General features: G+C 41.9%; 2 protein-coding genes across 5 annotated transcripts in view; one reads left to right on the top strand and one right to left on the bottom strand.

Moving 5' to 3' along the window:
- Nucleotides 1–13,549, top strand: part of ROCK2 (Rho associated coiled-coil containing protein kinase 2) — a 106,708-nt gene extending 93,159 nt beyond the window's left edge. The window contains exons 30-34 of one of the 3 annotated variants that reach the window (XR_010070461.1): nt 126–387; nt 1,056–1,269; nt 3,336–3,448; nt 4,697–7,067; nt 7,972–7,988. Coding sequence is in view for 2 of the 3 variants with exons in the window: in XM_063330479.1 (XP_063186549.1) it covers nt 126–387; nt 1,056–1,269; nt 3,336–3,435 (576 nt within the window). In the remaining variant the exon portion in view is untranslated. Of the gene's footprint in view, nt 1–125; nt 388–1,055; nt 1,270–3,335; nt 3,449–4,696 lie in introns of all 3 variants that reach the window. The other 2 variants (XM_063330479.1, XM_063330480.1) reach the window with 2 other exon arrangements.
- A 514-nt stretch (nt 13,550–14,063) lies between these two features.
- Nucleotides 14,064–23,845, bottom strand: SLC66A3 (solute carrier family 66 member 3). 2 transcript variants are annotated; one of them, XM_063330484.1, is made up of 7 exons: nt 23,381–23,839; nt 20,601–20,683; nt 20,069–20,138; nt 19,428–19,485; nt 18,258–18,378; nt 17,021–17,062; nt 14,064–15,080 (listed from the first exon to the last, which is right to left on the bottom strand). In XM_063330484.1, exons 1-7 carry the CDS (start codon nt 23,521–23,523, stop codon nt 14,992–14,994), a joined length of 606 nt encoding a protein of 201 aa, XP_063186554.1. In that variant the 5' UTR covers nt 23,524–23,839; the 3' UTR covers nt 14,064–14,991. The 2 variants fall into 2 exon arrangements, with proteins under 2 accessions (XP_063186554.1, XP_063186556.1); XM_063330486.1 differs by having other exon boundaries at nt 14,975–15,080; nt 17,012–17,062; nt 23,381–23,845.
- Nucleotides 23,846–24,391: the final 546 nt, after the last annotated feature.

Raw genomic sequence — 24,391 nt, 5'->3', positions numbered from 1 at the left:
ATAGTGACTAAAAAAAGAACTTGAAAAAAATCCATTCCATTGTAATTCTTCAATCTTTCTACTTAATTACTCTGAATTTCCGTTTGCCATATAGGAGTACTAAGGTTATTTTGCTTTGATTTTAGATTCTATATGCTAATGAAGGAGAGAGCAAAAAGGAACAGGAATTTCCCGTGGAGCCCATGGGAGAGAAGTCAAATTACATTTGTCACAAAGGACATGAGTTTATACCTACTCTTTATCACTTCCCAACCAATTGTGAAGCTTGTATGAAGCCACTGTGGCATATGTTTAAACCTCCTCCTGCTCTAGAATGTCGCCGTTGCCATATCAAATGTCACAAAGATCACATGGATAAAAAAGAAGAGATTATAGCACCTTGCAAAGGTAAATAGCAAGTATTTAAATATGCATGTAGTCACTGGAGTCACAAGGCATTCTAGTAGATGGGAGGATTCTAGTAATAGTCTGACACAAACTAAAGATAAACAGGTAGGTTTTTCTTTTATTAGTATGTAGTTGTCAGAACCTCTCTAAGGGTGTCTACACGAGGATCAGCTCACCGCTGTCAGTTAATGACCCGTGGCCCATATATATCCATACCTGTCGTGTTGTCAGCTGCTCACGCAGTAAAGCCTGGTAGTTGGAAGACAGCTCGCAATGTGTGTTGTCCCGCATTGCTATGAGAAATGATAGTATTGGTGTGTGATGAAATAGCTTATGTGCAGTGAAGTTTACTCCTTGTGACTCAGGTTACGTAGTTTCTTGGGCTCAGGCACACCTCTTTGTGTTACCCTTCCTTGTTTTTTCCCCGTGTGAGCATGTATCTTCCGTAGTACTAACGTGTTACCCTCTAAGTGTGAGGAGGAGGCACTGCCAGCAGCCAGGAAAGTTCAAGTTTGTCAAAATCTGGTTCACTTTGCTTTTGATTTCTCAGCTGATTTCCCTTTGTGTTGACTGTGAAAGTATGGTAATCTGACAACTATTTTTTCATGGGGGGGGGGACATGTTTAGAATAATAATATTAATTTTTATTTTAAAAATTCTTATTACAGTGTACTATGATATTTCAACGGCAAAGAATCTACTACTGTTAGCTAATTCTACGGAAGAACAGCAAAAATGGGTGAGCCGACTCGTGAAAAAAATACCCAAGAAGCCTCCAGCACCAGACCCCTTTGCTCGATCTTCTCCCAGAACTTCCATGAAGGTACAGCCAAACCAGTCCATCAGACGACCAAGTCGACAGCTTCCTCCAAACAAACCAAGGTGACACAAGAGCTGCTATTTAGTTTTATTGTTTTAAACACTTTACTACAATTAATGCCGTGTATTTTGATGAGGAAAATTGACCACAAATGTTGTTGACTACTGACGTGTGATCTGGCAGGCCATCTTCTGTAAAGCTCAGTTAAGTTCTAAGAAGAGCCGCTATGTTTGTCCCCTGTTTAAAAGACCTTGCGTTACCTGTTAGTTCACCCCGCCGTACTGGTAGTGTACCCCATTGCTCTTATGTGTGATAGGCACAACTTGTAGCATCGTCTGTAGCCTAAATAGTTCCGGTAAACTGGCAGCTGGTTGGGAAAGTGGGGTTTAACTAGGCAAGGAGGCAGTGAGAGGGGTGTGAAGATTTAAAAAAAGGAGGGGGGAAAAAAAAAAAAAGTTTTAACAATTTCCAAGATGGCCACTACTGCCACTACTGTACCCGATTTGAAGCTGAGCGAGGAAGTTAGGTGCTTGTGGTCCTGATGAACCTTGGAGAGAAGTAGGTGCCCTCAAAAAGCAGTCTAGAAGGCCTTAGACTAAGACTATGCATCTTTTCTTTCTTATTGCTTGGTTTTAAGGCATGTGTTTGAATTCCTGCCCAACTCTAAGTTTAGGCACCTGATTGCAAATTTGTATGTTAGTGTGTGTTTCCTCTGACCAGATGTATATATCTATGTGTGATTCCATTTACAGTTGATATTTAGGAAAAGTTGTTTTCAGGATTCATGTCCTCTAGTGTAGAAAAGGAACATACAGCATGCTCTTGGACACCTACAGTGAAAAGCTAGTTCAGATGAATGTCACTTCAGCATCTCTGCCCGTGCGGGTTCCACAGCGTGGCGCCCGTTGCTGCAGTCACAGGCACCTGTCTGAGCATCACTCAGGCTTTTTTGCAGGAGAGCAGGAAGATGGGAAGTGGGGGATCACCATTTGCTCAAGTAGTTGGAGCACTTACCAAAAGGTGGGAGAATTGGTTTCAATTCCTTATTTAGCCTAGAAGGACTCATGCTCATGTCTCGCGATTCCTAAAAGAACAGTCTAATCAAGTTCCTCTGATCTGGGGGAAAAAAAGTCCATACAAAAACCATTAATGTATTGCTGGATCAGTTTTAAGAAGCAAAATCCTATATTGTCTTAAGGAAAGTGATAATATTCTGCAGGTAGTGCTTATGTGATGGCACAGTACAGAATTTCTGGCTTTTTTCAGTTTGCTTTTTTCCCCACCCGCAGTAGCCATTGAGCTCACTGGAGAGATGACTGGGCTGGGTTTCATTTCTTGTAGCTATAGCAATAGAGAAATTGGTACTTAAGATATTTGTCTAAGATCCTTCGATAACAACAGAAAGAGACCAAGGCTTCTAGACAATGATTCATCCCATCCCAAAATAAATGCCTAAAAGAGGTAAAATGACTCATTTGCTGACAAGATTTGCCTCACTAGCTTGCTTTGCTCTGTATTGACCATAGAAGGAGCGCGGGCAGCGATGCCTAGAGAACAAGTTGATATATCTTCATTTCGGCATTGCTTAGCTTTAAATAACGAGGTATGGGATAGCAGGATAGCGTAATCCCACTGTATTTGGGATACAGTAAAATCTCGCTGTATTTGTTTGTAAATTCAGATGGTGCTATTTTATTTGATGCTCTGTTCGGCGATCAAAATTACTTCATTTTATTGGAAAAATTGTTAGCCTTGTGTTATTGTCTGGAAAGGGATAGTGGGAAAGCATAGAACTGCACCTCAGCCAACAAGAACAGCAGCAAAACAGGAAGCAGCTAATTTTATGAAATGTACATGTTGGTCTTTTCTACTGAAATTTGGGGGAAAAAATCAATATGGTGAGTGTTCTATGGAACTGAATGATTTGTGAGATAAATTTCCAGTTAATACAATATTCCTGGCTTACATGAACACTAACTGAATCTTCATATTCCATGATACGCAAAGGAAGGAACCCACCTACCTTAATACAGTCTTTTACTTAAAAAGGTTTAGTGATAATAAATGGAATTTTGAAGTCTTTTATAGAAGCGTGACGCACATTAAACATCACACCCTCCTGTTGCAGATTGCTTGATCTGGCATTTAAGGACTGGGATTGGTCATTTGATGATGTTGATGATATTGATGGTGATGATGATGACGATGACGATGTTTTTGATTTCTGAAGAAGTATAAGGGGTAAATCTCAATAGAGAGGAATGGATTTGTTTGCCTTTGAATACAGCATGCTATGTTGGATTTTGTTTCTCAAAGCAGAGAAAATACAAGATCTCATTTTAGTATTTTAAACAGTGAAAATGAGATTCTGTTCATGATGTCGATGAATTTTTAGAGGGGTCATTTTCATTAAAACAAAGTTGTTGCCTTTGTCAGTGGTTTTACTTTTCTAATTTTAGATCTTTTTTCAAAATTCATGTCTGCCTGCCTGAAAACAAAGAATCTGCTGTTTTCAGAGTAATTGCTCATCTATAGTGCTAATACTGCTAACCTCCGCACATGGTTTTTGAAGGCTAAAAGGCAGATTGTAGCAGCTGGATGTTTAGCTGAAACAGAACTGGTATTTACAAATACTTTTCATTTTTAAGCTTTTTACATAAACGGACTGGTCTATGGCTAGCAGACATGAAATCACCGGAGTTCTGCGTTTTGCTTTCCTACCTGTGTTATGAAGTGGATTTGACTTGGCTTTCCTTTGCAGTGCCGTGCTTTTGGGGTACCTAACCACGCGTTTGAAAACTACGTAAACAAATGAGCTTTGCGGCTTTTGTGAAACGGTTTCCTTGCCTGCTTTAGAAAAGATACGGCCGTTTTATTGATCTAATTTGTCCCATGGCTCTCTTAAAATACGCAGTGTGAATGTGCTGGAAACAGCGATAACTATTTTATAGCTCTCAATCTTTAATCATTGTACGTGTTGATGCAATGTTATGTCTACACAGAAAAAAAACCTTAAATGTTAAATTCCTAAAAATTCTTTTAAATGGAATGTAAGGCGTCTCAGCCTTATGGAAGAAGGGGCGATGACAGCAGCACTCGGGCTGTACCTCAGCTCAGTACTCAGTTAACTGAGACACCAGCTCCTGTAGAATTGAACTGGCTTAGTGTTTACAGTAACAAGCATTACGTTAATTAAATATACTGCATCTTTATGTATCAAAAGCATACAAATTACTAAGCTTTTAGAAGTGACTATTACATTGTGCATATTGTACTTTACCCTCATATATTGCAAGGGGGTTCGATTGGTTTGGGATCATAATGCGTGAGGATGTGCTATACTTAAGTAAGGATGCTGCTGAATGCCGAGGAATGACGTTTCTCCCAACTATGCTTGAGCCCATCTTAGGTGAAGGCTTTGAGGAAGTATATTTTTGTCAGATTTACATTTGTTGCATTTACTGACCAAACTTCTTGCTTCTTTTCCAGCTAACTGCTTTCCGTGAATGCAGACACAATTCAAGGTGATAATTTTCTTCCCGTTACAGCAAGACTGAAACATATCCCAAAATATATTAAAAATATATATTTTCCTGAGAGATTGTGCTATATATATCAGAGGTTTACATTTTTGCTGCAATATAAATTACTAATCTCTGAGGGTTTTCCTGTATTCTCCTGCGTGACTGATCAAATGAGGAATGGTTGGTAAATAGTAAAAGGATATGTTAGGTAACCTTTTAAACTCTGTTCCACAAAAGCTTTCTTGGCGAGACACACACACACTACATTTCATAAAAGGATCGAGAGGAATGAGTATTAAAATGGAAGAAACTGACTTTTCAGCTTTCATAAAGATGCCACCAGCATGTCTGCAAGAAGAGGAGGAGGAAGATCCACCATAGTGATATAGACTGCATCTGTAAGAAGTGACCATTATACTGTGTATATATATTGTACTGTAATACTGCAAGAGGGTTTTAAAAATCTTTCCACTTTATTTTTTTATGCTTATTAATCAGATACCGTTACTTATTGCAGTTGCAACTATGCACTTGTATAAAGCCATAATGTTGAAGTTTATATCATTCATACACGTCTATCAAAAGCTGCATGTCAGTGTCAGCAGCTAGTATCAGTTTGAAGTATGTACTAGTTTCAGCTACGTCATCATGGGCAGTCCTCTTTTACCTGTCTAATTGCCTTAATTTAATTTTTTTTCAAGTTTTTTTTTGCCCATTCTCTCTATTTAAGGAAAAAAGAAGGTTTACCAGCTCTTAGGATGCAATTTTGCTTTGTGGCAGAAAAAAAAATAGTGCACTATTTTTACACCTAGTAAGTATATCAATGTCAGCCTATTTTGAATGTATATCGACTGGTTTTAAGGGTGGAGAAGTGTTGGTTACAGAAACAACGTCGGAACCCATTGGAATTACTAGACCATTTGCTTGTACATGTAACTGCTCGTCCAGCCCTTTTTACAAACCTCAATATTAGTTATTGACTTGTATTAACCCTCATTAAGTGCTATGAAACTTCGTTTTGCCTTGTTTTTGCATATTCTCCTAGATGTGTTTTTTATTTCTGGGAAGAAAAAAAAAAAAAAAAAAAGAATCTGTGACTCTTTTTACATTTCACAACACAATATCCAAGGACTGTCACAAACGTTAAGAAAATTAAACATACTGTAGATGTATTTTAAAATTTTAAATCTGGTTCTCTAGCACATAGCTGTAGGCATAGATAAATATCTCAGTAGTGTGTTTTGAGAACTGATAGCTGGGAAGAAAGGGCCTCAGAGGCACTTAATCTGACTTTTTTTTAAACTTGGAATTGTACAAAAAATATAATTTATGTGGGCTCATTCATGATGTGTTCATAATTATCCCAGAAAATGCATGTTTTATACAACTACAGTATGCGATGTTAAACATATTGACAGTAAAAAATGTAGTCTCCTATTTGGTCTCTTTATATATATAAATATATATATATATTTAAAATATATATATATAAAAAATATTGTGTGGGAGTGCAGTAATTTAAAATATGATCTAACACTTCAATGAAGGAGGACATTTCACTTTAAAATTTTGTTTGTTTGTTTTTGTTTTTTAAAGAGTGTTGAAATGTTTGGAAGGATAGGACCATGATTTATTTAACACTATCATGAAAGGTGGACTTGGAAACACTGAAATACTGAAAATGAATGAATATATTTACATTTTGTAACCTCTACTACAGTTCAGCTTAACAGAGCCAGAATGTATTCAGTCTTCTATTTATGCACTCGCAAAGTAAAATGTTGTTTGTGAGTTCTTAAATTCGAAACAAAAACTCTCATATCGTTTCTGTGAGGTATTATAACCCGGCGCACAGCTACAGTGTTTTTTTTCCCTGCTTGTTTTGATTTACAGAAGTACGGTATATTTTTAGGTAATGCAGATTTGCATAAGAGTACAACATTAAAAATGTATACAGTAAAACTGTTTCCATTCACTGAATGCATAAATATTTTATATATATATATAAAACAAATGTTACATTGTGGGAAGTTCTATCCTTTTCGGAATTGGAGAATATTATATATATATTTTTAAATAAACTATTTGAGTAAGGTAAAATAGTTCCTGAACTTGAGAAGCTGGTAATTAATTGAAATATTTAAATACGTAGGCAACTACTGCGGCAGATATGGGAAAGGCAAGGGTTGCTCAGGAGGAAGCCGAGCGAAGGCTGCGTGCGGAGGAAGGGCAGACTGCGAGGGAGCCGTTCTGGCAGGCCATCAGTGCTGGGGCTGGACCTGGTGCGCTCCCTCTCCTCGGCTTGTCCTCGTTTACTGGGAATGCCTGGGGCCCTGGTAAGCCTGACATTTTAGGAAAGGTACTGTATTATAGTATTTACACTAGCCACAGTTGATACATTCGATACTTGCAGAAATAGTCATTAGCTATGCGTACAGCAGGCCGTGTTGAGACGCTATCGTAGAACGATATGGGCTGGCAGGGAGCACTGGAGGTCCTCTGGTCTGACCTCTACCTCAAAGCAGGGCCAACTTGGCATGGGTTCCTCAAGGCTCTTGAGGTTTCAGTGCTTCTAGGGATGGAAGTGTCAGTTCTCCTTCATGCAGTTCGTCCCAAAAGAAAGGAACGGTGTGGGCTGTGTTGAGCTGTAACGTGGAGATCGTTTGGCCAATGGTATGATGTGCAGGAGCCTTGTTTTGTACCCAGGACGCAAAAGGCAAAGCTGCCCTTCTCACTTGTCCTTCTGCTGGAGACAGACCTTCCATCTTCTGATCTGTGAATGCAAAGAACTCTCAAATGTTTGTTCCGGGAGACTGTGGTGTTTCCTTATGGTCCAGTGGTAACCTTTTAAAATTTTTTAAAGAAGAGCATATTCCTGAACTAAGGAATAGTTGTCTGAAAGTCACTGATGTTTAAACGCTTCTTTTTGTAACAGGGCTGTCCCAGCAAACAGGACGTTGTTATGGCCTGGGTGACTTTATCTATAGAAATTCTCTCATTGCAAGTCCTTTTGTTTGGCAAAAGTAAACAAATAGCATAGCCAAGTTGCAAATTAACCTCATGGAAGAATCGGGGGTCAGACCTGGAGCCAGAAGCTTCTTTACACTTGTAAGGAAGTTCCTCTTTGGTTCCTGTCCAAGAGCTCACCAGTACGGAAGCTGGATAGGAAGACCCCATCGGAGTTAACGTGTCAGATGTCACAAAGACCTTTCTGAAAGGAGATTTCCACTTCTGTCCTAGTTGCGTGCTGCAGTTTCCTACTTCTAGTGGTTCCTGCCAAAGCTCAGCCCCTCTCAGCGCTGCCAGCGATCCAGCACCAAGTCTGAAGGAAACACCGTGGTTCTTGTGCATGGCTGATGCTGTAACCAAAATGTCCCATGGACCATAGTACCACATAGGACTTGGAAATGTCCAAGAAGCTGAAGGATCTTGGCAGTCAGTGACAGTGGCCAAATTGAAAACATCACTGAAGTTTCACTGCACGTGACTAAGTATCTTGCTACCTCTGATGAAGACTCTGAACCTCCTACATTTTGGACAGGCGTTCAGTGGCGTGCTCAAGTCTCCAAGGCCAGGAAGGCAGCCACTAGAGATGATGTGCTTTCTCTCTTTAGTTTCTCAGGCAACGTCAGATGGTCATTAGAATACTGAGCATTTATGTTTATAATCTTACAATTTATGAGTTTCCCATCTAGCTTTCAGAGAGTTATCCTTGGAAGAGGATTTATATTTTTTGGTCTCAAGTGCCTTCACCCATCCTGTGCTTGTAAGGTCATATTTTGGATGCTGCTGCGAAAAGGGGGAACTTGTATGAAAATAAACTTCTTACTGCATAGTTCTTACAGACCCTCACCACCTCCTTATTCTGTTTCTAAGGCAGGAGAACATAATGGTCCAGTTCAGGGATCTGGAGTATTTCTGTCTCCTCCGTATTCCTGGATAGTTTTCCTCTGCATTCATGTTAAAATAGTGGTTCATTTGTTTTTTCGGTGGACTACAGTAGATCTTCAGAATATTTTGTGGACTGCCATATGTGCACATACTACGCTTTAGGTTGAAAACAATATCTGTTATATGACAATTCTATAAGCCAGGTAAGGGATTATCAGCATCCCATGGATCATGGGGTTTTGCCTGCTGCTTTGAAGTATCCCTCATGAGGGTGGGAAGGAGCTGTATTTTGATCTCTGTAAAAGATGTTGATGGAGCAGTTCTGAAACTAATTCATGTTCTGTGTTGAAGTTGCCTGTAAAGTGGACAATGATGTACTAAGACACGCTCATCTGAGAAATGAGACATCATTGTATGTCGCAGAAAAGAACACTGCGTTCTAAACACATCAAATCTAGTTCTCCCCAGAAACTACTGCAACGAGTGGAAAAGCTCACCATAAAACCATTGCTCCAAGAAGTGGAGACTCGGAGGAACTGTAATTTGTTAGCACAGGGATGCCAATTACCAGGCCTTGTTATGAATATCGGGGTTGTGAATCTTTGCCCCTTTGCAGGCAGGAGACATTGTTTTATGAGAAAGTCAAGTGACTCCCTGATACTTGCCATTGCAAGTGTGCAGCTAGATTTGACCACTGCTGCTTTTGCTCCAGCCATTTTACAGAAGCTCCGGGATTAAAGGGATCTTTCAAAATGAAAGTCACGGGCAAAGGTACCAAAATGACAAAGTTACAAGTGTATGTAGTCCTGCATACCTGAAAGAAATCTGGAAAGAAAGGGCAGAGAGCGAGGCGGCTGCAAGTCCCTGCAGCCCTTTCTTGGGTTGCTTGGAGGAGCTGTGTAGAAACGTTTTCACAGCCAAGGCGGCTGCATGCGTTGCTTCACTCGGATCACCCCATTTTGAGGTCTAGGTCTTCGACATCTGTTCAGAGATGTGAGCCCCCTTGTAGGTATAGTCTTATGTCCCAGTGCAGCTCTTGGGTCATCCAGTTCTTCTTATCACTTGTCATTACCCTTGCTAGCACTTGGGGATCTTTATTTGCCCAAGGATGCTGTTGCACCACTTGGTACACGTGGCCACCCAACAGGAAGTACGTCAGGCTTGCGGGATCATTGCCGAGCCGCCTCTTTTCCTTTGGATTCCCAACTGCTTAGACTTAAGGCACTAAATTGGCACTAATCAGGCACCGACCTTGGTGTACTGGGGGCCAACTGAGATTCAGTTGGATCTGTGTCACCGCTTGCCCGCTCTGGGGTGATGTTGAGTTTGATGAATACAATAAGGGAGCTCCCCTGTGTGCGTCCTGTACCAGTGAGAGCTACGGCGATGGGAGTTTTATTACTGGGAAGGTGGGCATACGTGCAAGCTTAAAACAAATACCACCAATGAGAGAGGAAAATATCTTTGACGACTCCTCATGGAGGAGTCGTGCTGATGGTGCATTTCAGGAAAAAATAATTTAAAATCCTTCAAGTCACTGTCTCGGAAGTCAGCTCAGTGTAATCTGTGTATAGTCCATTGCTCAAAGGCAAAAGAATTTATTTACAGTAATTGGGTAACTTAAAGTATGCTTTACACAAACTCAATTTGTGCTTCATTAGATTCCCGACTGCCTGATTTATGTGGCTGAGGGGACAGTGAGGCACAGGAAACGTGTTCTTCCATTTACGCTTTTCGTACAGTTTGAGACCGGTCAGCGCCTTGGTACGGGCTGGCCAAAGCCCCCAAGTTCAAACGCAGAAGCCATGTACATCCCAGAGCAGGCATCCGCACAGATGACTTGTAATTACAGTAAGGTGGTAAGTAGAATTTGTTTTCATCATGGAGCCGTGTTACTATTCAATTTGAATCATAATCGTTATCAGCTGGCTTCTCTTGTCACATTTTAGGCTGGCGCAGGTTCTCTCCTTTAGCTTCCCGAATCTTGACAGATAAACCAAGGCGTCTGCCCTCTTAAAGCTGCTTTCCTGGGAATGGGTAATTCCACATAATTTACGGAAGTATTTGTTCAGGCTACTGACAATTTAAGACAGTTGTAATGAGGCGAAATAACAAAACGGGGCATGAAAAAAATTATGACAAATATTTAAGTTGTCCTTAAGGTATCCCCAATTAAATTTCATCAAGTGTATCACGTAGTGTAAAAAACCTCTTGTTTTAGCCCCAGTCCAAAGACGATTTTTTCCAAGGCAGTGACGGTGCTTGCTCCAAACCACTTCCAAGGGGGAATGGAACAATTGATACCTTTAGCTTGAAGGTGTCTTGATCTTGCCATCGGGCAGGAAACACCTGAGGTCCATCAGGACTCGGGTCTGTGAGACTGACAAGGTCTTGCGGTTGGACCCATCACCAGCAATGAGCTGGCAGGTCCTTACCCTGATGTTTATTGTGGCTCCCAGACACCTATTTGACGCCAAGATCCATCCTCTCTGAGAGCTCTTAAGTATCTTGGAGAACTCTTGCTCAAAATCAAGCAAATTAAATTCAGTACACACCAAGAATTTAGTAACATCCTATTTTAAGGGTTTTTTTCAGCTTCCTCGCATTCCAGACTGGGACATCCTTCGACCTTTATTAGCGATGAAGGCAACGTTTCATGCTCTGCTTCGTACATAAATACCACTCTCAAGTATCAAAGAATCTGGAAGGGAATAGAATAAACCAGCCTGGAAAGAATTAGCAGGGAAATAATCGTTAATTCACCATCATAGAAAATACATGGCTGGGAAACTACCTCATTTGAGTTGATCTCCACATCTGTGTAGCTTTTCTTTTTGTGGGCTCTGAGATGTTATTTCTTTTTTTTTTTTTCCCCCCACCCCGCTGTATTGCGTATGTCCTTCAATGGATAATGATGGTTTGGTGGGGGAAGAGTAATTTTACCTCATTTAAAGAAGTGAACGAAGGCCTCCTACAAGTTGTAAGCTCTTTGGGACCTTTGGGCTAATTGTGAATGACTTTCTCCAAAGAGTCAAAGCACTTTAAAACCCGGCTTTGAGCTCTAGCGGTTGAGGGAACTTCCCCCCTGGCTCCTTGCTCCCCTGTTTCACTAGAGCAGACCAGCTGGGTTAGGGAGAAGCTTCGTGCCCAGCAGACGAGGACAGGCAGCTCTGAGCAGTCCAAGCGATAAAATCTTTTGCTGGGTTGGAGCACACGAAGGCACACGTCTGCGTCTGCGTAGTTGTGCTCTGCACAAAACACGAAGGGTTATGCAGACCCGTAGGGTGGGGGAGACGGTGGGTCTGCATTTGCGTACGACTTTCCTGTTCACTGGGGGCAGTTCAGAAACAGGCTTTTGGGGAAAGAAAAGTAAACTAGACGCATCTTCCACTTCCCACATCCTCACTTCCAGACCTGCCACCTGCTGTCTCTGGAATCGTGTCCCCATTGTGGGGGAGATAGCACGTCTCATGATAAATGTTGCCTCTTCCGTACTGTTAAACTGAGCTCTGGCCAGGCGCAGCTTGTAGCTTATCTGTTACCAAACGCACAGTTCATCGTCTCCCTAGCTGGAGAGGTTTGGGGTTATTCAGATCTTGTCTTTTTGCAGCCAAGAAAACTCATACTTTTTGAAAGCCCCGACAGGATCCGCGCTTTATCATCCAGGACAGGAGGGGCTGTTTTGCCCCATGAGCTTGCTGTGAGCTGGTGCAGTTAGACACTGTGTGTAATTCCGCACGTCTAGAGGATCGGTGAACAGAGGCGTGTTACTTCCAGCCCTGGGGAGAAAAGTTTTTCCCTGGTTTACGCACACGGCAACAAATCCAAGATGCAACAATTCCAAGATGCTGTCCCTGCCACCTTTGCTCCGCTGCCGTGTTCCGCCACAGACGGCTTGCTCATCTCCTTCCTAGTACGGCCGAATGACACGTTTAACAGGATTTGTCCTCCCCAACTGTCCTGTCTGAAGCCATCGCCTTTAATCCAGCTGCTGAGAAGATTATGGGTTACCTGCTGGAAAACAACAGGGTCTGCGCTTCCACAGGGCTTGCCCAGGACTTGACCACGCTTCTGCCTTACAAAAGTGAAATAAATTATTCAGGGGGGGAGGGCAAGAAAGTGTGTAAAATTATTTACTGCTAGTGATTTGTTCCCTATCTCCTGCAGCTTGAATGAGAACTCACGGTCCAGCTTTCCAAGTCCACAAAATTACTTTACCTTAAGCATAAGCTTGTGAATTGTCCAGTTTTATTTCTTTTCCTCAGTCTTTTTTTTTTTCCACAAGTTTCTAATATGATTTATTCTAAGTATATTAAGTAACCTGTAAAAAACTTCTTACATGCATTTTATGATGAAAAAAACCAACTTGAACCGCAAACGGTGTCTTCATTTTAGTACAGCATCGCTCAGGACTATGGAAGATGTCCATAACAGACAGGGTTTGGACTCTATACAAATCTTTATCGAGAGGAGGCTTTAATTAAAAAAACGAGATGAGAAGGGTGTTTTTTTCATTTAAGATGCTGGAGGTCTTTAGCATTTTACAGGTTAATATACAGCCTGACGCTTCAAAAATTGAGGTGAAACCTGCCTATTAATGACCTGTAATGAGTATTTCATTTCCTCTCCATAGACGGAAACAGAATAAAAAAATGAAACGTAAGGAAAATGAGCATTAAGAATGACATTAATCAGTCATGAAGAACAGCATTTATTAAAATGACCTGAAAAATGCATCACCTGCCACCATTTAGACCACTTCAGGTACTTTACACAGCTCTAGTAACATCAGTAACAGGATGTTCACAGTTACTCGCAACCAACACAGCAACATTTACATATTTTATTGGAGCAGTAAAAATTCCTCATCTTTGGACTTGCTCTCAATAATGTGAGATACATGAAATCGTATGTCCCCAGACATACCTCTTCCCACCACCCCTCCCTGCTCTAAAATAAGTGTTTACAAAGCGGCTGTTTTCTGGTGGTTCCGCTCTGGTGGTTCCGCTCTGACCGCTGAGCGTGCGCTGGCCGCAACATCTGCTTTTGCAGAGCCCGCTCTTCCACAAGAATCCAATGATTTGGCATCTTGCAAGGAAAACCTGCCTCAAATCTAGTCCATGCGGTCTTCCCATAGTGTCCAAGGGTGTCAGGATGGAGGGTGCCTTGGTTTTGACATGCCAATCAGCGGTAATACTGTCAGAACTCATTTGAAACAGCGTTTCTTTTCATTTTGGAGAACGCGATGAGAAATGAAGGCAAGCTCTATGATGACTTCTGTAACTTTTGGTTGGAAAGGCTTTACTTCCAAAAGCAAAATCCCCTGTTAATAGTTCTCAATAATATCCTTTTCCCTTTTTTAATATACCCACTACAAATTGATTAGAATCTCGAAAGTAAAAACTGAAGTCTTTACGTTCTTCAGCACGCTTAGCACAGACGGGCTAAACACTGACAAAGCACAGCACAGTGTCACCAGGACCCGAGACCCACCTGAGACGAGTCTGCTGTGACGCAGGGTCACCCTCAGTGTGGATTCACTGGGGGCTCTGGGTATCAGTTCAGGAACTTCTGCTCCAACACAGTTTTTAACTCTGTCCGTCAAAGTTCCATTAATTTCTATACATTCTAGTCTCTGCTGTTGCCAAAGCAGTGTGTGCGGTGAATGAGAGCTCAGGTTGAAAAAGAAGAATTCATGGTTGAGTTTTTGCTCTTCTCCTGTTAAAAACCGGGTGTGCTGAAGGAAGTGACGGCGGGTACCCTGTATCAGCTGTATAAATTGTGCTACTTAAGTGTTGCATGTAAGCGCTACAATCCCAACTGGATTTGTGACTTAGTAAAACAGATCTAGAACCTTATTTTGGATTGGGCCTTGACTCAGATTTTCTTCATCCTAAAATACAGATAGTTAATGGCGAACTAATTGAGTTGTTTGCAAGAAGATGACAAACATCTGTTGTAGTTTTTCAGACTTGCAGCAGATGCGGAAAGATGAGTTGATATGTTGGTGCAAAATTGCTCTTGTATGATTGAAGAAAACTGCTTATATGTAACCGGAAAGTACTGAAGTGATATGAGAATATATAAACATCTAAATACGAAATACCTTGTTCATTTAGTAAAAAAAAGCCAGAGAAAATGTGGTATCAGTGAAACTTGTCTTAAATGACCAATAAAAATATGCTGCTTAAATTAAGTATCATATCAGAATTATTTCTAAGAGAAAATAAGCAAGACCGTACTAAATATGCGTAGGGCTAAATACTAGCCTACAAGAGAGCGAGCTTCCCCAACCTTGGTTCTGGTGTTTAACCTTAATTGTATCAGGTTCTTCTGATGGTACCTATGTGGTGTGCTGACGAGCATCTTCTAATCAGTCTTTTTAGTTTTCCTGTAGCGCAGGATTGTGGCTGTGACCCAAATATTGAGAATGAGCATGGTAATGAAACGGATGAGAACTAAAAGGGAAAAAAATAATCTTGTAAGCATAAATAAAAAAAAAAATCAACTGCTGCCATTTTCAGAAGACACGTTGTTTTGTAAGCCTTCACTGGTGTACAAATAGGCGGGTTCCCATTCTGCAACTCTTTTCAGTCAATTAGTTTAAATGATCTTGTTCAGGAACCCAGAAATTCTCAAAGTAAATATAGCAGAGAAGAGCATTTAGCACTTGCGAGTGGTGTCTGAAAATATTACACTACAGCACCTTTAACTCGTTTGTGACAAAACCAGGTGAATAGTACAAGTTTGAGTAGCCTCATACAAATTTCTATTTACACCTAAAATTAAACTTGGAGCCGCAGCTCACGTGTCCTTCATAGTTGCGTGCATTGTTTATAATTAAGGGATTATTCTCTGCTGCCATCTGTTAAGCGTAGACTTCATGGAGACAGGAAATACTTGTATCTATCAGATTTTAATGAGAGGAAATCTGACAACTGAGAAAAAAGCAGTTTTCCAGTATCTTGATTAACTTTCGTATTTTTTTTAAACCAAAATAAGCGTAGTTTCTCTACTGTGAGACCACAATTCCGACTATATCTAACATCCATTTGGTAAATGGAATATTCACAGAAATGTACACAAAACTGTTTCAGAAATACGTGATATTTGACAGTTTCACAAGTGTGTACGAAACCAAGATGAACGTGCCAAAGCGTTAGAAGTGTGTTAGAAGTTAACTGGGAACATTTTCCATTAGAGCAGCACAGTTCCCAATGTTTGCTGCCGTCTCCTCCACGTTCCAAAGAGTGTCGTGCTCTGTTGTAAAAAGCAGCTTTAACCAGAGCCAGCTGGACTTTCCAAGAGCCAGCTTTTTACTTTCATGGTGGTTCCCTCCCTTCCTCCTTCCCCTCAATGTACCTCTCTCGCTTCTAATCAGCGTAAGTGTGATGCTGTGGGTGAAGTGGACTCGACAACTGACCCAGACTAATTTCTACGTGTGCATTATGCCAGGTTTTTGGTGATGCCGTTAACTGCAAGGCCCCACAAACTCCTGCTCCAGCAAAGAGAAAGCAGCAAGCGCAGTGGTGAAAATGAGCGACTGAAAAGGGGACTGCCTTTCCCAGTGAAAGAGCCACTTGAACTGCTTGTAAAACTACAGCCTTATTGTGCTGCTTAAAAAAAAAATTCTGTTCATATGATGTTTCTGATGAAATACCAGTTTTGAACTAGAACAAGGAACCACCAAATAAAGTACAATGTGATTTTGTTCCTCTTACATCCACCAAGTCTTGCTTTACTGAAAAATCTGCTGCGCTCGGTAGCTCTTTCAGTTTTGTGAGGATGGTAAGAAGCTGTTAAATAAATTTGCTTTATAATGAAATCAGCTGCAAATTATATATTTTAAGCCAGTTTTTTGTGTTTCTTACCAATGTACCATTCCATTTTCAGCCTGCTACAAACTTCCTGCATGTTGTGCCTAGAATTATTCATATATTAAGCTGAACTTTAAATAGCTTTATAGAAAATTTTTTTAACGCACAAACCCCACAACGAGAAAAGGAAACACTTAATATTTGAAAAGCTATCACTCAATTCTTATAGATTTATTAAGTTGTATTTTACTAAATTTATTTATGTATTTAAATACTAAAGGTTTTAATGCTTTATTCTGCTATTTTCATAAGTTAATTTTTAGTGGTTTTGCCTTTTGAAAAAAATAATGGCTTTTGATAAACATAAGCAGGGTTGGCTGAATTTTTTCTATTTTCTTCAGGTATTTGACTGATTTGTATCCTGTGCTACTTTTTTATCAGTAACTCCTTCTCTTGCTGTGCTAAACCGCCAGGTTCATGGTTTGTTCTTCTGAGACCAGGTAGCTGCTTTTACAAAACAGCTAAAAACGGCCACGGCAGCTATTCTCTTGGAAAGACAGGCAATTCCATACCTTACTTACCTGCGCGATCATTCGTAGTCATTACAGTTGTAACTATTCTTGCTGTAAATTGAATGAATTCTGATTAGTGGAGTAGATAAAACACGTTTATACCTTCAAAAAATGATGAAATATCAGTTTTTCAATAGGGGATAATCTTGCACAAAAATATACATTGTACAGATATTCCCACTTCTAGTGCATCCGTTCTGCACTATTTTAGCTTCAGAGATGAAGCTCTCAAAGCTGAGTGACAGTGTGTTAAGGTTCTTTTTTAATGAGAAAATCACGAATATCATTAGAATTTTTATCTATTTATCTATCTCGCTAGATTAGATGTGGTCAGAGTTTACTGCTTCTCTTTCTGTCCAGCCCCCTCCTTCAGCAGTTGATACTGAGCTACACCCACAATCGAGTTAGCATGACTGAACCATTGACAATGTTCACACACGTGCTTTTAGGCTTCTGCAAATAGGAGGAATTCAGCTTTCCTTCCCACAACAAATCTAAACATTAATTATTTCACATTTGCAGCAGACTAGAACCATTTACAAGTTTATTGACGTTGTTCAGCAAACTCCTAATTAATTATTGACCTAAAAACATTTCTTTCATAGGGAAATAGATCCAGCATCACTATGTTTTATAGTAAGAATATTTTAAACAAGTTTTGTGAATATGACAAAGGCATTTCTGACAAATAGCTGTAGAAGAACTATTCATGCAGACCACTAGATAATTAACACATGAACCGCACAAATCATCATTCTTGGTACATTCTTAAATTCTCCTCTGACGAGAAATATATTTACATGTAGTCATAGAGTTAAAGGTATTTAGCATTAAGTGTGTATTTATTTGTAGATGCCTTTTCAGAATTAGCATTGCCTGACTGTCTAACTCAAAAGTTAGCACCTTTTCATGCTGGATCACTAGCAATTTTATTAAATCCTAGAACACTGAAGTCTTCTTCGTAAAGACACTCTTGCCGTTATTTCAACTGTATCAGGTTCCCTCGACCGTGTTTGCATGTTTTCTAAGTCAAAGTGTCACTTTGACTGAGCTGGTGCCAGTGATAAAGCGTGACTTCAAGAGACTGTTTGGTATCTGAGTCTCAGAAGTCGGCACTAAGGGAAACTACATTAGGCAAGATTTTTACCTACTATGACTGAGTAAAGACCTAGTGAAAGAGGCATTAGGAGATATGGCATTAAAAGAGGAACACTCAGTGCTTTGCACCAAGTTGCCCATAGCTTACTTGCGCAGGTATATGCAGACATACTCCAGGTCAAGGCGCTCACTTGTCCAGAATCTTTTGTCTGCCAAAGACACCGCAGCTGAGTCAGCTTACTGGCCGCACTGATGAATGTGCACAAATTCTGAAAAGCAGATAAAAAAAGAGAAAGAACTTCTACCATTGAAAGGGACCGATTTCTGAGGTACTGCCCAGAAAGAAGCTCAAAGAGCGCAACAAATGCTACTGCTGTTGGCAAATGCTTGATAGAGGCAAATACAATAAGAGGCAAAGAAATAAAAAAGCCTCTCAACCTGCTACATAAAACTGTTTATGAAAGTTAGCTAAAATGAGACTGATCTAGTCTAAACAGCAAGGTTGATTCAGACCATCTGTTACCATCATGTCTGGCAAACAAAACCATAAAAGAATGAGAAAACTGACAGGAATGTGTGGAAAATGAGTCCAATTGGTGGGAAAAAAAAAATGAAGGGAACAGACTATTCACCCTGTCAACCTTTTGAAGGGGATTTTGCAAAGGCAGCGGGGAGAGGGGACCTCCACACGGGTCTCTCTGCCATGCCCAGCTTTCCCTTGCAAGTAAGGATCGATATTAGGCTTAGAAGCTTTTAGCCCCACTTGTATCATCTTTTGCATTAGCAACTCCAGTTCATCTCAATGAAATTTTAACTTTCTCTGTTCTGATGAAAAGTGCAAAGACCATCTTTAACACCCATAGGCCATTATGAGATTATATTTTTCTTGCAGAATTCTAGGATTAAAGGGAAAAAAAATCTTCTGAAATATTTAAAATTCTCTATTTCTAATGGTTTGACTGATGCACTACTCTTCTCCTCTCATGTTAAAGATTTATTAATGGGGATTAAGATATTAGGACTAAAGAGGCAATCGTTTTTCACCATCTTAAACCTTTGCTAGTTTTAATTAAGGCAACACATTTAACAACCTTACCTCAGCCAATATATATTTTTTTTTCCAGAGAGTCTGTTTGCCAGTGCTGTATTTTCTGGCTACTCACAGAAGTGAATCTGAAAACTGGGGTTGTTCTGAAAGCTAACTCAAATGATTAATTCTTACAAGGACAAATATAAGGAGAGATTTCACTGATAAAGATGTCCAGAAAAAAAGATATTTCTTATGTGGACCTAATTTTAAATATCAGGCAGCACTCACCATGGCCAGGTCTATTATCCACTTCCGCAGTGTAAGCACGTACCATCCCCCCCAAAATCTTACATTATGTTAAGTTTCATAGTGCTGAAAATTCTAGGGTACCAAAGCTCTTGAAACTGCCTGGGGAAACAGATTTTTTAAAATATTTGGAAATAATCTTACTGAAACTTTACAACAGACTATACAATCTAGATAAAACATATTACGCACTGGTTGAAACACTAACTGCTCCTATTTTTCACACTGTCATTGGTTGAACAGTGCCTGGAGATTCTCAAGCCCAAATCCTATTTGTAAAAAAACCCCACAATATACTGCTGTGTTCATCATAGCAAGTACAATCTGCACGGGTAGGAATGAAGGAAAAAAGATTCATCGTTTCCACCCTGCACCTCTAGCAAAGATGTAAATTAAAAATTGGTCTTACTCCTTATCAGTTGTGGGCCTTCTAAAGCCCAGCTACACTTCTTGTAGAAATTTTACCGTGATCCCAGAAATCAGCATGTGAATGTGGAATGCACGTTGATGGGTGGCTGAAAATGCTTTACAACGGTAGCATGAAACAAATGATGACATAACTGCTATGCAAAGAACTACCAAACAAGCCACATAAACCAAAATTCCCAGATTTCAAAGGATACGTGACTGCATAGAACAAAGCTCGTTTCATGTTTCCACTGTAACGCAGAATAAACAAAAGAAGAATGACATCTGAAATACAGAAAAGATTGCTCGTCAGAGAAGGGAAAGAGCCTAAATGCAATTTTAGACAGAACAAAGTAGTTCTACTGGGTGCCATGTCTACGGAAACTGGTATCTTACAGGTTTGTCTCTCAAATTTGATTGATGTCCAAAACACTGCAAGCTCCAAAATGAAACTTTTCTCAGACTCAGGAGTGTTTATAAGGTTTCTCTCCCATGTGGAGTCACTGGAGAAAGGATGAGCTTACACTGCAACTCCACTTTGTGTGTATTAATAAGATCTTTCTCCTCCATCTATTTTCATAAAATGTGTAGGAATTCAATTATTTAAGATGTTCATTCCCTCTTCCCCCAGCCCCCGCTAGAATTGATCAATGGATGCATGTCATCACAGTGGAGTACTGTATCTACAAGCCTTGAAGTGCTGAATGAGCCCTGCTTTATTTCCAACACATGGCTTAAAAAAATTACCTTGTGCAATGATGATGGGATATTCCAGGTATGTCTGCAGAGGGTAATCATAATACATCTGGTACCTCAGAAACACAAGGAAGCTGAACAGAAAGACACAAAAGAGCGTGACTGCACAAAGGGACAGGACAGCTCCTTCACAGCTTCTTTTTTACAGTTTTGGTTGTGCCAAAAGGCTCCAGATAGGCGTAGCCCCTGCTGTCAAACTGATCACACAAATATCAAGACAAAGCGCAAGCCTGATGATTCTGCAGTTTGTTTTTGTTACCCTCAAATAGAGTAAGATGTAGAAAGCTGCCCACACTTCTTGTCAAGGTCTTTATGCCACAGTGCGAAAGGCATGATTTTATTAATTTCAACTGATGAGAAAGAAGTAAAGGCTTCCAGACCTAGAAGCTACCTTCTCTTTGCGATTGCCTTCGTACCTCTAGGATAACTCAGATTTCTTTATTTATGTTTGTAGTTCAATGTGTACATTAAGCAAGTTTTACAGCAGTAAAAAAACATTCCCCAAGCTGCCTTGACTGCATTGATGGAAGATTGCCCACTGTATCTGTCTGACAGACTCGGAGCCTGTTCTTAAGTGCACCAAAGAAAGGCAATTCTCCTTCCTGCTATTCCACAATATAGTAACTAAAAGGAATTGAACTTTTATCGCATTTTCTTTACTTTTTTCAACTTTCATGCAAATCCACGGGGTTAGACAGAAACTTCAAGGCTGCAGATTAAACAGAAAAGGACTCTTAGGGCAGAGTTTTATGTAAGGAAAAATTGATGGTTTTCAGCATAGAAAGATGGCATAAGGAACTGCCTCGCATGTAAGAAACTGGCTTTTACAGTATTCAGAATTTAAATATCTGAACTTCCTAGAAGTCTCATTTCTTGCGGGGTCAAATTATACTCCTTGCCATCAGCACCACGCTTCTGTGTCACTCCTCTGCCAGGTCACTGCATTCTGACTCTGCAGAACCACCCCAGTTTGTACCAGTAGCCCCAAAGCTCTCTGCAACCAGACCCAAAGTCTTTAAGGTTGCAGGACAAATAGTCTACTAAACAAACAGACAGTCCCAATAAATGTTTCAAAAAAGCCTCATTGTAACTCTTCCAAAATACTTTTGCCCAGAGCAGGCGCAGAACCTGCAGCACTGTGGGTACCGTGGTTAGTGGTTATCATGCAGGTGCTGAGGAGACATTTATGGATTCTCCATGCTCATCTGAAACATTACTTATAAAGCCTTTTTAATGCACACCAATGCACATGAACGGTTTTCATAGAATCATAAGACTTGTTTGGGTGGGAAGGGACATTTAAAGGTCATCTAGTCCAGGCCCCCTGCCATGAGGGACATATTCAACGAGATCAGGTTGCTCAAAGCCCCATTCAACCTGATTTTGAATGTTTCCGGGGATGAGGCATCTACCACCTCTCTGGGCAACCTCCTCCGGTGCTTCACCAAACCCATTGTAGAAAAATTCTTCCTTGTATTTAGTCTAAATCTGCCCTCTTTTAGTTTAAAAATTAAGATTTTAAAATGCTACCACCACTTTTTGGGGTAAGGGTTCTCTCTGCTGGAACCAGAGCTTAGCTCACTTTGAGGTGTATTAAGGGTAAACAGAAACAACAGGGGTTCAGTGCCATGGGGAAACGTGGGCAGCGAACGGCCACAGCGGAGACCAAGGGGATTCTGCACATCTGCGTGCAGAAAGGTGTCCGTACACCCATCTGTACAACGCCAGATCTGGGTCAACAGCTGTGTCCCCAACAGAAAGCAAGGCACAGACACTTTCAGAAACGACATCCCATTTTTGGGAGGTGATCTTTCTGGGGGAAAAAAAAAAAAAGAAAAGAAGAAAAAAAGGCCTTTTTCAGCTTGATGCACGGAGCTAGCAGCCGTCTGGCTGGCTGTTCCGGCCACCTCCATCCCTCAGTTCGGCAAACACAAGGGTCTTCACGGTATTTTCTCTCACATACCTGTACCCACATTCACATGTGCATGTACAGCGTTTCCCTATTCTCCATTCCATACAACGCTCTTCAAGGAAGATTTAATAAGGCTAGCCCATGTAGGCTTATTACAGACTGACAAATCTTCGGAGTTTGACGTGGTTTGTAATTTTCTTAAAGAATGATTATGTTTTAATTATTTGGGTGACAGAAGCCTGTCTAACTGGTACAATTACCTGCAAAACAGGGTGCACGGACCATTTAATAACCTAAATACATGGCTTAAACCCAGCAGTAGGTGTTGTCTCCAGCTACGTGGGTGGCCCGGGTTGGTTTGGGGCAAGGTAAAAAAGCCAAGTTTCCCTTTAACCAGCAGCGCGGAAACGCTTTAAAATAGGCAGTTTCTGCTCCAGAGATTTTGTACACCCGATGAAGGCAGGACGCGGCACCCGGACGTGACAGGCGAACCAAGAGTCAGCAGGCTGAGCGGAGGCCAACCCTCAGTTATAAAAAGGAGCGGTTTTAAAAGCGAAAGACAGCAAGGACTGCTCGCCGCTCCCGCCTCCAACACCCACTCAAACGCATTCTCATGAATGCGAGAGAGTCAACGAGCTGTGAAGGAAGGGATTTAATTATTAATTGCGACTGCAAAGCGCCCCTCAGCGTCCCGGGCCGCTAAGGGAACCCCTCTGAGGGAACCGCTCTGAGGCGCGGCGCTGCCGCCCCACCCCAACGGCCCCTCGCGCCGCCCCCGGCGGGGAAGGAGGGGGGCGCCGCCATGTTGTCCCCCTGTGTCCCGTCGCACCTGTTCCCGCTGTCCCCCCTGCCGCCTTACCCGGCCAGCTCCAGGAGGAGGCTGCCTACGCTGACCCCCCGCGCCGAGCCGGCCGCCAGCACGGCCGCCAGCTGCGGCAGCTTGATCACGGCGCACACCGCCCAGGTGCTCCAGTGGGCCAGGGCCAGCAGCGTGGACGCCATCCCGCTGCGCTGCGCTGCCCACCCGCGGCAGCCCGGAACGGGGAACACGCGGTGCGGCGTGGCGAGGTGGGGCGGGCAGCCCGGCCCCGGCCCCAGCCGTCACGGAGCGCTCACGGCGCCCGCCCTGCCCGGGGCGTGGGGCGTGGAGGCCGCCCGGCCTGTGGGGAGCGGAGAGCCGGGCCCGGCAGCGGGGAACCGCCGCTCCCCATCAGCCCTGGGCCTCGCCGGGCCTGAGCGCGGTTTGGCACGCCCGGGGAGCCCGGTGCGGCGTCCTCGGGAGGGGGAGCGCTTCTCAGCCGGCTGCGGGGAACCGGGCCGGGAACCCCCCAGTCCCCGGGCTGGCGTGCGGAACGCGGCGGGGGGGCACCCGCCTTTCCCGGGTCGTCCCCGTGTCGCTGGTTGGAGCCTGTCCACGGGTAACGCTGCTCGGTGTCAGGGCCGAGAAGCGTTAAGCTCCAAATGGAGAGATTTAGTCCTGAAGTTACTCTCTCATCTTAAAAAAAACCCCACACCAGTAATCATCAGATGCTGTGTTGGTGTAAAAGGTTACCCACGGTCTCTCTTCCCCTAGGAATAGTGTAGATGGGCTCTCTCGGTTGGAGCTGTAGGCTGGATTTCAGTTTTCTCCCCCAAAGTGGAGTCTCCAGTGCTTCGGCTCCCATTTTTCACACTGTCTGGATCCCTGTGGTGTCGATTCCTGCAGTAGGGATGGCACTAGTAGTTTTGACACTGGCCCTTTTGGTTACACAGAAAGAAAGTTCAGTAAAATTTAAAATTCCTCCATACTGGATTTGTCAGATTATCAGAGATGGAGCAGCTTCTCCGGAACATACACCTACCTACCATACGCAGTTACACGCAAAAATAG

Source organism: Chroicocephalus ridibundus, chromosome 3, assembly GCF_963924245.1.
Source record: "Chroicocephalus ridibundus chromosome 3, bChrRid1.1, whole genome shotgun sequence".
Taxonomy (NCBI): Eukaryota; Metazoa; Chordata; class Aves; order Charadriiformes; family Laridae; genus Chroicocephalus; species Chroicocephalus ridibundus.
Note: the sequence above shows the minus strand (reverse complement) of the source record. Positions and strands in the feature narration are given on the sequence as shown.